Source organism: Cnephaeus nilssonii, assembly GCF_951640355.1.
Source record: "Cnephaeus nilssonii genome assembly, chromosome: 2".
NCBI classification, from domain to species: domain Eukaryota; kingdom Metazoa; phylum Chordata; class Mammalia; order Chiroptera; family Vespertilionidae; genus Cnephaeus; species Cnephaeus nilssonii.
In genome coordinates this window covers 35,483,561-35,499,125 of record NC_137073.1, presented here as the reverse complement: position 1 = coordinate 35,499,125, position 15,565 = coordinate 35,483,561, and the positions used below count along the sequence as shown (strand labels likewise).

General features: G+C 53.0%; 2 protein-coding genes across 2 annotated transcripts; both read right to left on the bottom strand.

Moving 5' to 3' along the window:
• Positions 1-1,947: 1,947 nt before the first annotated feature.
• Positions 1,948-8,564, bottom strand: CLDN15 (claudin 15). Its single transcript, XM_079760863.1, has 5 exons — positions 7,951-8,564; positions 4,943-5,107; positions 3,529-3,610; positions 3,332-3,448; positions 1,948-3,246 (listed from the first exon to the last, which is right to left on the bottom strand). Exons 1-5 carry the CDS (start codon positions 8,165-8,167, stop codon positions 3,120-3,122), a joined length of 708 nt encoding a protein of 235 aa, XP_079616989.1. The 5' UTR covers positions 8,168-8,564; the 3' UTR covers positions 1,948-3,119.
• A 1,568-nt stretch (positions 8,565-10,132) lies between these two features.
• On the bottom strand, positions 10,133-14,436 carry FIS1 (fission, mitochondrial 1). Its single transcript, XM_079761438.1, has 5 exons — positions 14,301-14,436; positions 13,275-13,407; positions 11,308-11,384; positions 10,778-10,883; positions 10,133-10,445 (listed from the first exon to the last, which is right to left on the bottom strand). Exons 1-5 carry the CDS (start codon positions 14,343-14,345, stop codon positions 10,348-10,350), a joined length of 459 nt encoding a protein of 152 aa, XP_079617564.1. The 5' UTR covers positions 14,346-14,436; the 3' UTR covers positions 10,133-10,347.
• Positions 14,437-15,565: the final 1,129 nt, after the last annotated feature.

Here is a 15,565-nt window from a genome sequence, read left to right as displayed (position 1 = left end):
TAAAGCAGTTTGTTGTGGAGCATTTTCATAGCCAGTTCCTTAAAAAACTGAAGATTCTTTGGAGTAACCCTGACATCTTGTCCATTATATGGTAACTAGCTGTTTACATTTCTCTTTGCTCCTATCTTGTGCGTTTTTTTAGGGCAGGGGTCATGTCTTGGTGCTCTAACTTCTAGGAAAGAAGAACATGTCGATAGCCCTTTACAGCCGTGGGGCCATGACTGATTGACAAATTAAAACCTTACCTGGTGATCATGTTAAGGCACTTATTTAAATGCTCAAATGTGAGACCTAGCTAAGGCTAGTTTTCCTGTAATGGGGAGGAGAGAAGAGGCAGGATGGAGTGTGGGAAAGGAGGTAGAAGCTGTGGAGTATGGTAGAGGGAGAATTTGGGTTGGAGGTGCTTGGTGGCAGCATCGGGAGTTGCAATTGGCTTCTGTCCTTCACTGTGGGTATACAGGCATCCCTGTAAGAATTGTAAGACCCTTTTAAAGATGTGTGTCTCATCCAGAGAGAGAAACTACAATTGGTTTGCTAACAAAGCAAGTCAGGTGAACTGGTACTTGCCATGGTAGATCGTTCCAGTAAAGGCCCCTACAAAACACACTTCCCGGTGTCTGCACTTTGCAGTCCCTTACGGGCTTTGGTCTTAGCCAGGGGAATGTCCAAAAGCAGAGTCTGAAGTGGGTAAGATATACAGTTTTTTGTGGACTCGAAAAACACCAGTGTTTCTGGGTGAAGCCCAGTGGGAAGCCTTGATGCAAATGTGTGTCCACAGCCAGTGGAACAGTCCAGCTTGCTGGAAGAGCATAATTGTACAGAGGGATAAGAAGTGGGGATAAAAAAGATGGGCTAGGGCCAGGCAGTGTGTCCAGGTCTTAACTGTCCTTTTCATTTTTCTGAGCCATCAGGGAACTTCCAGGGCAGGACAATAAATGATGTTCCAGGCCCGGCTGGTGTGGTTCAGTGGTTGAGCATCGACCCATGCACCAGAAAGTCACTGGTTTGATTCCTGGTCAGGTTGTGAGTGAGATTCCCTGCAGGAGGCAGCCAATCAATGATCCTCTCTCATCGATGTTTCTATCTCACTCTCCCTTTCTCTCTCTAAAATCAATAAAAACATTAAAAAACAAAACAAAACTCAATTAGGGAAACCCTATGACCATTCTGGGGAAGGGAGAATGAGGGCCTGACCAGGACCAGGCAGTGAAGGGAGAGAAGTAGGTGGATGTAAAGACATTGGAGGGAAAACTGATGGGATTTGGCAGCTAACTGAGGGGAGGGGAAGTGAAGGGAGAAGCCAGAGATGATTGAGGTTGTCAGTCTGACTGAGAAGTTGACGATAATAGGAATGAGAGGAACTGTGGCTTTGGGAGAAAGGAATGAATTTGCCCCGCCTGTGAAACGGGGTGCATGTACTTCTGAAGCTCCGGAGAGCGGGCTGTTAGAATGTAGATGTAAGCATCTACATCCTAGGAGACAGCACAGGTGAGCAGATGGGATGAAAAGGAAACGGGAAAAGGCTGAGGTCAGGCCACGTCCCCAGTGACTGGTCACTGTAGTCAGTGCTACAAGGGAAGGCACCAGGTTAAGGCCCTATCATCTTTCACTAAATGCCCGGCTTCTTTCTCATCACCTCATTTTCCAGTCTTAAGTGGGTACCAAGGCTGTTCAGTACCCTGTGCCAAGCCTGCCCATGACCCAGTGCTGTCTGAACCGGACACCATGGAGTCTTACACATGCCACTGATATGCAAGACTGTGAACAGATGCTCAGAGCCTTGTCTGGAAGTTATTGAACGTTCCCAGAAAGATGTACCTGCACCAGACCCTTGATTTGACACAATTTCAAAGGGCTGGTCAGTTTCTGATATCCACTCTCAGGCCTGGGTAAAGAAACTGCTCTAGACCATCTGTATCCTATACAGCTGTGAAGAAAGGTTGAGAGTAAACGAGTGACTTGTTATCTCAGGCTGACCAGTTTCCTAGAGCTGGGTCTTCCCGATCTGCTCCCTGATGACTCTGATCAGTAATTATAAGAGTGCCACACTCTTGCCCTGGCTGGTGTGGCAAAGGGTTAGAGCGTCGGCCTACGGACTGAAGGGTCTCTGGTTCTGGTTCGATTCCTGTCAAGGGCCTGCACCTGAGTTGCAGACTTGATCCCCAACCCCAGTCAGTGTGCATGCGGGAGACAACCAATGATGTCTCTCTCTCACATCGATGTTTCTCTCCCCCTCTCTTGCACTCTCTTGAAAAAGAAAAAGAAAAAAAATCAATGGAAAAAATATCCTCGAGTGAGGATTAACCAATTAACCAAAAAAATAGAAGAGTGCCACACTTTTGAAAGCACTTGCAACCCTGCCTCCGTTTTGCTGGATTAGACAGTCTAAAGGTGATGGCGAGGGGGACAGGTGACAGTCAGGTGTCTGAGAACTGAGGTGACTCTGGGTGCTGCCCCAGTCAACTCTTGCTTGGCTAGTTGCTTCATGACACCCTCGGCCCCTGAACAGTTCCCAATACAAAATTTTTTTAAAATATATTTTATTGATTTTTTACAGAGAGGAAGGGAGAGGGATAGAGAGTTAGAAACACCAATGAGAGAGAAACATCGATCAGCTGCCTCCTGCACACCCCCTACTGGGGTTGTGCCCGCAACCAAGGTCCATGCCCTTGACCGGAATCGAACCTGGGACCCTTCAGTCCGCAGGCTGACGCTCTATCCACTGAGCCAAACCGGTTCGGCCACAATACAAATTTATTTAAGCATGTATTTATACAGAATGCAAGCACTCGGGGGCATCCCGTCGGCCTAATCTCTCAGACCCCCCACTCGGGATAGAGAGGGGTCAGGTGCAGTCTCAGGAGTCCGAAGTGAGTCCTCAGGAGGCAGCTTCTTGGCCAGAGGAGGGAAGCGTAGCCGGGGCAGAGCTCCGACTAAAGAGAGGAGCCTGAGCTAGGTGTGGCTTCCAGGCCCCAGGTGGAGTCCTGGGAGTGGCTTGGCCCTGGGGCATGGCTTGCCTCTGAGGTGGTAATACCAAGCAGGGGCCTGCGCCTGCTGTCCGGGGCTCCAGGGACCCCTTTCCACTGTGGGCAGTGAATAGGATCCACAGGCCAGGCCTCCTACACATAAGCGTTTTTCCCGTATTTGCCGAAGCTGATGTCGTCTTCATACGAGGCTGCTGCAGGGCGCACGTGGGCAGCGGGGCCAGCGGACTGCACTGTGGAGGCCTTGTAGGGCAGCCGGTTGCTGGCAAGGGAGGGGCCGGGTCAGAAGGAGGTGCAGCCCTCGCTGTTCCCCCCTACCCCCATCGGAGCAGCTCACCCTCCCTTACCTGGTGGCGTGGTCCTCTTCGGGAGCACAGCAGCAGTTGGAGCAGAGGCAAACACCGCCCAGGATGGTCAGCAGGGAGGCGCTCCAGCCCAGGTAGAGCGCGGGGCCCAGCTCATACCTGGGGGCAAAACAACGGAGGGCAGTGCTAGCTCAGGCACATGCCTATTCCACCCCTGAGGGTGGGGCTCCCACACTCACTTGGTTCCTGGATACAAGGGGTCAAAGAAGTCCCGGGTGATGTTGGAGGCGTACCAGGTGATGGCCACCATCCCGCAGCAACCTAGGGCAGGGAGAGAACTGCACTGGAGCCCTAGGCCCCTAGGGAACTAGGGGGAGGGCCAGGCAGGAGCAGCCTAGAGAGTAGTCTGTGGGGTTATCAAGTCCAAGAGCAAATTTCATTCCCTCCCTTTCTCCCCTCTCCCCAGCTCATGACCATTCTAGGGCCAATTGTGAACTTCTCCATCTAGCCAGAACCCAAGACCCAACCCATACTCTGCTCCTCAGCCAGCCCTTGTCCCCTCTGCATCCCTGGCCAGCTTTGTTCATCCCTGCCCTCTAGCACCTTGATCATTTAGTGCCCTCACTTGGGACTGTGCCCTATCCTTCCTAGAAAGCCCAGCTGCTGTAAGCCATATTATCCAACTAGCCCTGTCTGCCCTGACACCTGTGTCCTCTGGCCTCCCAAAGCCCTCAGCCTGTGACGTGCCTTTGCCACTCAGTGAAAGCCTGAAGCCAGTGAGATCCCTGGACTACAGGACCAGCCTTGCCACTCGCTAGGGGCTTGTCTTCCAGTAAGTCCCCTGACCTTTCTGAGCCCATTTCCACATCTGGAGGACCGACGAGACCCTCCTTACCTCACCGGCTTATGAAGTGGTGTGTGTAGGTATGCTTTACAAACTGAAAAGGGATAGCCAGTCATGCGATATTGTTTCTGTGCCGTGTGTGTGTGTGTGTGTGTGTGTGTGTGTGTGTGTGTGTGTGTACACACATACCCTGACTCTGATCTCCCAGCCAGGCTGAAAGCTTGGGAGGGCAGACCCTCACTTTCCCCTTTGGAATCTCTCCCACACCACACTGGCGGGGAGGGTTCGGGGTGGGGGTGGGGATGACCTCAGCCTTTTCCCGTTTCCTTTTCATCCCATCTGCTCACCTGTGCTCTCTCCTAGGATGCAGAGATGCTCACATCTACATTCTAACAGCCCACTCTCCGGAGCTTCAGAAGTACATGCAGCCCCTGTTTCACAGGCGGGGCAAATTCATTCCTTTCTCCCAAAGCCACAGTACCTTTCATTCCTATTATCGTCAACTTCTCAGTCACAGACTGACAACCTCAATCATCTGGCTTCTCTCTTCACTTCCCCTCCCCTCAGTTAGCTGTGGGGGCTCAAGAAACATTGCTAATGGACTGATTTGTAGCCAAGGGATTTGGTGAGTGCAGGTGAAGCTGAGGTGAGCAAGGAGAGGGATGAGCTTAGCCTGGGAGGGCAGGTATCAATGCAAAGGGGAAGGAGTGGGAGCTGGAGAAGACAGAGACCCCTGGGGTCTGTTGCCGAGGGCTACTCCCAGCCCCCCACCACAGCGCAGGGCCCACCCATCACCTTCCCTCAGTTACCAGCCAGTATGTATAGGGCCCCGGCAGTGGCCGCCAGCTTGGCTTTCCTGGAGAGCACCAAGCTCCCAATGTTTGTGCAGCGCAGTCCCACCATGCCCAAGAAGAGGCCCAGGAAGCCCAGGAGGATGGCGGTGATCATGAGTGCCCGGCAGGCCTGGATGTACCCTGGGGAGGTGGGTTACAGCATGGGTTAAGTCCTAGAGAAAGTGATGAAAGGATGGAGCCCCTGCAACTGCTCTGGGAGATTCTGGGAATAGTGGGGACACAAGAGCCAGCCGCTTGCCCCTCCGTCTCCTCTCCCCTCAGTGACAGCCAGCCCCTTACAGCCCATGCTCAGGCCTCAGTCCCTAGAAGTCCTCAAATCCTCTTCTTCCCCTTTGGGTCCATCCAGCCTATAGGCTGAGGGGTCACACACCCCTCCTTCCCAGGAGCTCACCTCAGTCCCAAGGAGTCTCAGCCGCTCCTGCCCTGCCACCTGCCCCAGTGCACTTCCCCCAAACCTGCACCTATACCTCCGTATAGGGCTTCTCCTCGGCACTACTGACTTGGCTGGATAATGCTTTGTCCTGGTGGCCATCCTGCGCATTATAGGATGTTTAGCAGCATCCTTGGCGTCCACCACTAGATGTCAGCAGTCTCCTCAAGGGGGACAATGAAATTTGTAGATTGTCAAATGACCCCTGGGGGGCAAAATCGCCTAGTTGAGAACCACTGTTCTGCTACATCACCAGCAATCTCTGCTGTGCATAGTAGAAACCACACCTGGATAACCCCAGCCCCTTCCCCACACCTGACTCTCTCCAGGTCCCACCTAGTACCTAGCACTGTGCCAGACATCCAGACCTGAGCTTCTTCCCTGAGTGATCAGTAGGGGGCAGCAGTGGCCTATGGGTCGCTTGGGTCCAGGGCAGTTTCTAATCTGGGAGGTGGGATTCCTGGGCCCAGGACCAATCCAAGTCAGTTTTGCACAGGTGCTTTCAGTGCCTCAGTTTCCCCTTTCTCAAAGCTGAAGGAAATGGCTGGCTTCCTTCCTGGCTCCCCTTCCCCCTCCCCTGACTTTGATAGTTGCCAAGCACCCAAGGACCTTGCACTCCTTTCCCAGGTGGGGCAGTGCCATCAGTGCTGAAGGGGAAAGGCTGGGTCCCTGCCAAGAGGATGTTTAGTGGTGTGGAGCTGGGGGGTAGGGAGGAGGGACAAAGTTCTCTGGGAGCATTTTCTCACTCCCAGCATTCCCTCTGGAGTTCCCGCCCTCTTCACCTACCCCATATCCTATTCCCTCCCACCCATCCATCTACCCACCTCCACCTGGGCAGACCAGCTCTGGTAGACAAAGGGTAGATTATTAAAGGGCCTGTGAGAGCATGGGCTGGAAGGCTGGAGGCTAGGGGTGCACAGCTTGGGGGTGACTAAATGACAGGACCCCTCTCAGGACTAGAACCAGCCTTGGAAGTCAGCCAGCTCTGAACTCAAACACAAATCAGGATTCCAACCTGTGTGACTCGGGGTGCGTTAATGCTTATCCCTGCAGTTTCCCCGGTTCTCTAAAAATAGGTCACTAACACCCTAATAGCAGAACTATTGAAAACAGCCCTAAAATGGTGCATGTGAAGTACCCAGCACCACACCCGGAACCAAGATGCCCCTCAGCACTGGGCAGCTGCACTCTGCCCTTCCCCCAAGCCCGCTCTTGTCTCTTCATCTTTCGTGCGCACTCCTGCTCCCCCTCAGGTCAAGAGCAGCAGTTCAAGGGCAGGCTCACAGCAAAGGCCCTTCCTCACGGTGTGGCTGGGAGCTATGTGAGGTGGGATGACCAGGGCTGCTGAGCTGGCTGCCTCCCGGGTCCCTTCTGGCCACTCAGCATTCTGGGCTTCTAGCCCAGTTCATACTAGCTTTCATAGTTTTTTTTTTTTTTTTTTTTGGGGGGGGAGCACTTGCCTTGTTAAGTCCTAGAGAAAGTGATGAAAAGATGAAGCCTCTGCAACTGCTCTGGGAGATTCTGGGAATAGTGGGGACACAAGAGACCCACCTGGACCCCCTAACTGCTCAGAGCATCTTTGACATTCCTGGGGGATTTCGTGTAGCCCTGCTCTAGCCCAGTGTTGGCCTCTGTTCCTTCCCCTCCCTCCGGCACCTGCAGAAGGGGACCTACAAGAGCGAGAAGGCTCCGGGAGAACCCAGTGAGGCTGCGGGAGTGGCACCTGGTCATCCCCTCTTGGTTTTTGGTATGGGGCCGACTGAAGGGAGACTCCCCTAGGGAATAATGGGGGGCTACTCATAGGATAAGCAGGAAGCAGGAAGATGCTACAGCTACCAGGGAGAATCTTTCTCAGTTAAAAGAGCTGTAGGCTCCCGCTCACCAAGAACTGAAAAAATACGCCCCCAGGAACCCCGAACACACTTGCACACCCTCTCACCTGCTGACATTAGACACTCAAGACTCTCTAAAACAGTCCTTTAGAATTCACCACGGCATTGGTGTCTCAGTGGAAGCCTGATGAGGCTACCGAGATTGTCTCAACTCCCAAGAATCCAAGATGGGGCCTCCTCTTCACCCCACAAACTCCAACACTACAATGCTAAAATTGTTTGAGTACATATAGATGCTAACATCATGTTAACATTTTTCACCTTTTATTTCATAAAGTCCCCATGACTATTATGATCCTGATTTTACAGATGGGTCAAATAAAGCTCATTTTACCACCTGCGCAAGGCAGAGCTACGACACAGCTGGCGCTGGCCTGGCAGTCTAACCCTGGTGCCTGCACTTGTAACCACTGAGACAGAGCGGCACATGAGGGCAGGGGGCCACGTGTGACCGGGTCACCGCTGCAGTTCTAGACAGGAGGCTACCCCCAGCACTCCCTTCTGCAGGAGCCGTTCTCTGAGCTTGGTCAGGCCTCTCTCATCTGTATGGCACCCAAGTCCAGACCCAGGCAGCACCCAAACTCCCGGAGCTCTCTCCAACCTCCCACCCTCCCTCTGCCCCCTCACCCTCCACCTTGTACCGGAGAGGGCCAGCATGGACGGGAACTCCCAGCAGTTGTGGACTCCCAAGGAGTCGGTTGCGCAGCTGTACCAGAGGTTCTCGAAGACGGTGTTGGTGGTGATGACATTCCCATGCACGGTGGACACTCTCCAGTAGCCGTTTGGCAAAGTCACACCCAGCATCAGCAGCCCCACAGCTGCCATGAAGAAGCCAAAGGTCTCCACAGCCACTGACATGGTGGGACGCAGGCCCTGAGGGGCACCTGCGGCCCCAGAGGGAGAAGGGCTGAGCCCCAGGGGACTTTGAGGGGCGTTGGCTAGGGAGAGGTGTTAGGGCAGGGTGGGAAGAGAGAGGGGGAAGGGCGGAAGGCCAGCGGCAGCCTCGGCCTCAGGTCTGTCTCCAGGTGTCTGCCTTCCTTCTCTTTCTGGGTTTCTGCTTCCCTGCAGGTCAGCAGTCAGAGGAATGAGCCAAGAGCCCGTGGCAGATGTTGATGAGATGTAAGGAATAAACGAAACGGGCCAAAAGTCCACTGCCTCTGGCTGCCCTGGGTTCCCCGCCCCACAGGGTGTGGGGGGGGACTTACCGGGGAGTGACTAACGGATGCAGCCAAGGAGGGGCCCCCATGGGAGGCATTGGGAGCCAAGGGGAAGCGTGTCTCTGACTCAGCTTTCATCGGGGGCCAGAGAATGGAATAAGAGGGACAAGAAGAGACAGAGACAGAGTATGAACACGGACAGGCACGGCAGCCTTCAATAGGGAAGGAACAGGGAGCAGAGGCACTACCTCTTGGTGTTGGTGAGAACAATTCAGGAAACTGATAGACCTAAGGGTTGGGGCATTGAGTCTTCCAGGAAGATTAAGTTTGAAGAAGGGAACGGGGTCTGTGGGGGAAACCAATGGCTCTGGAGTCAAACCAACCTAGATTCAAACCAGATCCCTTCATTTACCAGTGACACAGAATAAAGCTGGAGCCCCATGAGTTCATTTCTGCTTCTGTGAACTAAAGCTCCTCCTCCTCATCTCATAGGTTGTAGTAAGAATTGTGACCAGATCAAAGCTCCCCACACGTATGAATTACTCGATACTTGACTGTCCTGGGTTTCGGTGCTGCAGACCCAGGGTGAAGCCATCAGGGGTTGCTTTCCCCAATTTGGTGGGTTGGTCTTTGACCCTCAGCAACAAGCTTGACCTTGCTGCCAAGGGTCCCAGAGGGGGGATGAATCTCAGGCTTAGGCGATGCCATGGCTAATCTAAGCAGTTCATTGTTATCAGAACTGTCAGCAGCTCTGTTAATTATGATGGATTAGAGACCTCTGGGTTCCCACCCCAAGCTGAGCACCTGTCCTGGTGTAGTCGGTCTCATTTCCTGCTTCAAGGCCACAGCAGGACAGCCCTGGTTCTCTTCTGGCAAGTGTGCTTAGTCTCCAAGGGGCTGATCCTACACCCAGGCACTCACACAGCACATCGCTGACCCGAAGTGTAAACTCCCATTCCCCTCCTTCCCGTGTCAGGCTCCTCCGTGCTCCCCACAGGAGCCTCCTACCCAATCGATCCCCCAGCTGGGTTGGCTTGGCTGTGGAATGAGAGGTATGCAGTGAAGCAAGACAGGCCCAAGCTGAGCCTGGCACAAGGTGGGTGTGGGGCAAAGCAGGCTGGGTGGGGACTGGGTCTCCACCTTCCACTCGGAGGCTACAACTGGGGTGTCCTGGGTTCCTAACCTCTTTTAAAACTCCTGCCAACTCCATGCCAAATGCCTGTTTCCTCCCCACCACCTCCCTCCCTGCCCCCAACATCACCCCCTCTCCTAAGGAGGCTAGGGTAGGAGGAAGGGGAGGAAGCAGGAAGACAAAGGGAGGGGAAGGGCGGAGGTTTTGGAGGAAACTGAGTGGGGGGGCCCCCTGGTGTGGAAAACTCCACGTGCTAAAAGGCAGCTGAGTGGGTCAGAGGAGACAGGAGACATAAATCCAAACCCGTCCCACCTCCTGTCACTTTCTCTCAGGATCCTGGGGCTGTGCGGAGGCCACGTGGCTTTTGGTGGGGTTGAGGGAGGAAGGGCGTGGGATCTGGGCAGCTCTGCAAACAAAGGAGAACCCCATACCAGCATGGAGGTAATAGAAGAACACAGAGCAGGAAAGGAGCACGTGTTACCCCGACTTCTGGGCCCAAGGGAACCTGCCCCTTCCTCAACACAGACACAGAGGTTCGCAAGTCAAAGCCCAATTTTATTTACACTCATCCTAAAGCACACGATCTGGGGCTAGAGGACAGATCTCAGGGGAGAGGAGGTTGGGGCCATAGAGGACAGTGACAGGGTGCAGGAGAAGAAAGGGCCACAGCGAGAATGGATGGGCCCCTCTCTGAGTGTTCTCCATGGGCTCCCATGTATCCCTGGGCAGAGGCAGAGGTGCAGTCTCATTCAGGATTTGGACTTGGAGACAGCAAATCCGATGAGTCCAGCCAGTCCCGCCACACCCAGGGCCATGCCTCCAACAATGGCCATGCCCACCAGTCCATCTGGGGAGAAGAAAAGGGAAATGGTCAGGAGGTGAGCCCCAGCCCACTAGGACCCTGGCTACTGTCTTCTTCCTGCCCGCTGCTCAACAGTTGTGCCTCTCCACCTGGATGCCTGGGGTGGGGGACTCCAAGGGGCGAACAAAGAAGGCTTCTGAGGTTTTGAGGAGGAACTGCTGGGAGCGGGAGTCATTTAAAGAGAGATCAGAGGGCCCAGGCATGGGGTGGGGAGAGAGAAAGAGGACTACACTAATAGCTAAGAAGGACCTAGGGATGATGGGGGCCAGGGAGACAGGAGAGTGGGGAGTGGAGAAAGCAGAGGGGAAGGCGTTCACCTTTCTTCATGGCCTTGTCAATGAGCCGTTCCAGTTCTTTGGCCTGGTTGTTCTGGGGTTCTGTCTGCAGCAGCCCTCGCACATACTTTAGGGCCTTTTCATATTCCTACACTCGGAAAACACACACACACACACCCCTCAGCATTCCTGCCCATCAGAGGGGCCTTCCCTTCACCTGCCCTGGGGGCTCCTCCCTCTACCTCCACCCCCTTCCCTCACAACAGCCCCACCCAATGGAGTAGAGTCCACAAACAACCCCAACTGTGTGGGGATGATAAGCTAGGGGAGATAACAATCCAAGGCCCGGGGCTGCACCCCAATCCTGACGTCACCTTTTCCCCACACCCTCGGCACCCTGATCCTCTGTCTCTCACCTTCCCTCAGCATCCTGACCTGCTGTCACCTGGCACCTCTGTACCCCATACGACCCCCTGCCTACTGCCCTCCTTAGGCTCTGCCTTGGAGAAAAAGGAGAGGGTGCTATGGCCCATCCGAGTAGGATGGAGTGGGAAGGGAGCTCTCTGCCTTACCTTGAGCCGGTAGTTCCCCACAGCCAGGTAGAAGACATAATCCCGCTGCTCCTCTTTGCTCCCTTTGAGCAACAGCTCTGGGGAGGAGGAAAGAGGAAAGGATGAAAACCACTCCTCTCTTTTCCTAGTACTTGTGTCTGAGACCCTTTCTACTCTCTGAATTCCTATATAATCCTGGGGGAAAGTCCTGAGCCTCTGGTTTCTAGTCAGACCTATGGACAGATGAACCCAGGCTGCCCAAACACCCTAGTGATCAACTCTCTGGTACCAACACTACAGTCAATCCTGGTTCACCCACGTAAACGGAAAGGAAATCAAGGCACTGGAAAAGCCAAGAGGCATCTCTACTCAGTTCTGACATCTGTTGTGTTCCAACTACAGTTTGTAATTGCCCAAACAAGCGTTAAACTCCCCAACCCCTTTTAAAAAACCAGCTGAAAACTCACCTTCAATTAGCCTTTTCTGAAGACCACCACCTGACTCTTAATTCAGTGACTTCCCAGAGGCTTATGTGTTCCATTGTACTCTTAAGCACTAGAATTTGTTGCTAAGTAGTTTTGTGGGTGTTGATAAATCTTCCCAAGTGTCTGTACTATCTCCTCAACTAGACTGGCAACCCTTAGAGACCACGTCTTCTACAGCTGTGTTCTGTTGTAGAGGAAACCTTAAAATAATCTGAATTGGCAAATCAGACAAATGTAAGGTGAAATTATTTGCACTAAGAATTTTAGTAATTTGCCCTGGCCGGCTTGGCTCAGTGGATAGAGCATCAGCCTGCGGACTGAAGGGTCCCGGGTTCGATTCCGGCCAAGGGCATATGCCTGGGTTGCGGGCTTGATCCCCAGTAGGGGGCGTGCAGGAGGCAGCCGATCAATGACTCTCTCTCATCATTGATGTTTCTATCTCTCTCCTTCTCCCTTCCTCTCTTAAATCAATAAAGAAATATATTTTAAAAAAAAGTACTAAATTAAAAAAAAAAAGAATTTTAGTAATTTACAACGGGCATTCTTTGCTAGTACACTGATTGTTTTGTTATTTACAACTAGAGGCCCAGTGCATGAAATTCGTGCTGGGGGGGAGGGGGTGTCCCTCAGCCCAGCCTGCACCCTCTCCAATCTGGGACCCCTTGGGGGATGTCCAAATGCCAGGATCGGGCCTAAACTGGCAATCGGACATCCCCCTCACAATCCAGGACTACTGGCTCCTAACTATTCACCTGCCAGCCTGCCTGCCCCCAGCTGCCCTTCCCTGCAGGCCCTGGTCACCCACAACTGCCCTCCCCTGCCGGACATCTTGTGGTAACCATCTTGTGGCGGCCATCTGTGACAAAGTCGCGCCGACACCACCTAGGCTTTTATTATATAGGATTACTTGACCAAGACAGAGGGGGTTCAAAGAAATGTAAAGGTCAAATACTGTGGCCTCTGACAAATGGTGACCCATCCCAAAACAATGGGAAGTAGGAGTCCAATCAAAAAAGCATCATTTGCTCACAGGTTTTTGGGACTGACTGTCTTCTGCACCTCTTCCATGCCACCCTCACAAAAGGTTTCAACAACAGCTGCTGAGTAAGTGACATGGTGGGGGGCAAAGAGCACAGGACTGAGACACAGGAGACAGGAGACTCTAGTCCTAACTAAGCCATTAATAGCTGTAGGATTTCAGACAAGTCACTTTCTTTATGGTTAGACTACCAGATCACCAAAGTCCTGTGAAAACTGATATGGTCTGTTTGGCAAAACAATGAGGTGGTAATCAGCCCAAAGTACACTGGAAGCCAGGCTAATGTGTATAGTCCTTTGTTACAGTGAGTTTACTGTAAAATAACAGTTAGGTGTCTGTAATACCAGGTCCCATGGTGAAAAAGAATCCCACCACTTGAGATGGAGGGAGGGAATGACCAATGGCAGGAGAGAAGGGCAGACCGATTGCAGTTGGGAAGGGGAGCAGGGTAGCCGGCACCTCACCCTCCAGCAGTGCAATGCCTTTACGGATGTCATCGTTGTACTTGCTTCGCACCAAGCACCAGGCATACTCAAACTGCGTGCTCTTGGACACCGAGCCTGCTGCCTTCTCAGACTGAAATTTCTTTTCAAACTTCTGCCATAGGAGAGGAGGAGAGGGGTCATTTAGAAATGAAGAGGGCAAACCACTTCTCTATCAGGACCCTGTGTCCATTTCCCAGGTACACTCCATCTTTCCCAGTCTGCCATATTTCCCTTACGGGTCTTCATACCTGGCTCCCCAAGTTCTATCTCCACCTCTGGGACCCCAGGCTTTCAGTTTCTTGTGGGCGGCATGTCTCCCCCCCCCCCCCCCCCCCATCTACCCCACCCTACCCCCATCCCTGTTCCCTCCCCCTACTGGTACTGAGTGGAGATGCCACCTGGTGGCGGTTCCAGGCACCGCTCCCGGAGCAACTGACCCCGAGTGGCTAAACAGTAAACATGCTGTTCAACAACAGTCAGAACTGCTCAACTGCCCACACAGTCCCTTGTCGGAGACTGCTTCCCCCATCCCGTCCCACCTCGCCGAGTCCGGACTTTTGCTTATCTGCAAAACGGGAACAAGATGCTGCCTACCTCTCATAACTCAAAGATTGAGATATCGCCTGCGATGTACTTAGCACCGTGCCGGATACAATGAGTAATATATGAAACTTTATGGGGTCGCCACTGAGGGAGTACTCTAAAACAGGTTAGGACTCTGACCTCCTAACTGTTGCACGCACCCAGAACCCATCAGTCTTTCCAAGCCTGACTCCAGGCCTTGAGTCAGAGGCGTGATGGCGTAGGAAACTACAACTCCCATTAGTCTCTGGGGCAAAGTGGAACATCTCGGCAGGAGACGGACGCTGCAAAGGCTGCCGGGAGTAGTAGTTCACCGTGACTAGGGAAAGCTGATGATGAGAAAAGGGTTTGGCCCCTATCCGATTCTTCTCAGGACCCGCCCGCCCGAACCTTTCCTCTCCCTCCCTCTGGGCCAGGCCTCACCAGCAGGTCGTCCACAGACACCAGCTCGTTTAGCACGGCCTCCATGGCCGCCGGCCCCGCAATCCTCACACCTCAGACGTTACTGTGCCACCAACTCCATGGCCCACTGGCAGGAGGGGAGAACCACTTCCGGCGTTCAGCGGAAAAGGGCCTCCTCCCCTACGCAGAGCCAATCGCTTCACTTAGCGACGCCAAGCCCGCCCCACGCCGACTGAGTGGAGCCCCGCCCCTTCCTCCCCGCACGGTGGGCGTGCCGATGGCGTCAGTAATTCTTCCCCTCAGAGGGGTCCCACAGTCAACCCCGCACCCAGCGGGCTGCTTACAATGCCACTCATGGCCTTCCTGGGTGCCCTGCATGTGCCTTCCTCCAAATAGCACAAAGAGGAAGGTGGAGAACCGGGCATGGCTCATGTAATTTTAGGGACCAGTCTAACCCTACCCGTCTCACCCTCCACTCTAAGATGAGCTACAGGACCCTCCCAGAAACCTGGGACCCTGGAAGCTATGTGACTTTTCAGTGCCTGGAAGAAAAACGGAATTACCAGCCCTAGCTGGTTTGGCTCAGTGGATAGAGTGTCGGCCTGAGGACTGAACGTCCCGGCTTCGATTCCAGTCAAGGGCACATGCCTGGGTTGTGGGCTCAATCCCAGTAGGGGGTGTGCAGAAGGCAGCTGATTAATGGTTCTCTCTCATCCTTGATGTTTCTCTCTCTCCCTCTCCCTTCCTCTCTGAAGTCAATAAAAAAAAAATATAAAAGAATTACCAGGATCTCTACTACCCTTACAATACAAGAGGGTATAAACTGGATCTGTTATCCATACACCCAGAGACTATAAGAAAAGCTGTTGCCATTACTTGCAGAAAGGGTCCAATCTTTTAAATATGACTTATGTAATATTCCCCAGAGGGGAAAGGACTGCTGTGTGGGGTGAAGGGCAATGAGGAGCTTGGCAGTAAGGAGCAAAAAAGCAAAGAAAGATGAAATGCTGCTGGCTCCTCCAGCATCTATTCTATGCAGTGATGGGACTGGGTAGGTAATGACTTTCAATATTCGTTTTACCTTTTTAAAGAGAAAACCACGGCCCCAAAATAGTATCACTCAGTGTAAAAGCCATATCAAACCTAGATTTAATGCCCAATTTAATTGCAATTTCAACCTCTCGCAGAAATGTAATCTTAATCAGGTCTGGAATTTTCTGGTCAAGCACAAATAAGGTAAATCTATCATGTCTCCCCCCTACCCAAGAATGAAAAGGCAATCTGCA

What these genes read in the sequence shown, in the direction of transcription:
- CLDN15 (XM_079760863.1), bottom strand. Translation starts at nt 8,167, where the DNA reads ATGTCAGTGGCTGTGGAGACCTTTGGCTTCTTCATGGCAGCTGTGGGG. An exon ending in GTCCATGCTGGCCCTCTCCG is followed by an intron (nt 5,108 to 7,950) that starts GTACAAGGTGGA and finishes CCACCTCCCCAG; the next exon opens with GGTACATCCAGGCCTGCCGG. An exon ending in CCCTTGTATCCAGGAACCAA is followed by an intron (nt 3,449 to 3,528) that starts GTGAGTGTGGGA and finishes TTTTGCCCCCAG; the next exon opens with GTATGAGCTGGGCCCCGCGC.
- FIS1 (XM_079761438.1), bottom strand. Translation starts at nt 14,345, where the DNA reads ATGGAGGCCGTGCTAAACGAGCTGGTGTCTGTGGACGACCTGCTG. An exon ending in TGTCTGTGGACGACCTGCTG is followed by an intron (nt 13,408 to 14,300) that starts GTGAGGCCTGGC and finishes CTCCTATGGCAG; the next exon opens with AAGTTTGAAAAGAAATTTCA. An exon ending in TGGGGAACTACCGGCTCAAG is followed by an intron (nt 10,884 to 11,307) that starts GTAAGGCAGAGA and finishes TTCCGAGTGTAG; the next exon opens with GAATATGAAAAGGCCCTAAA.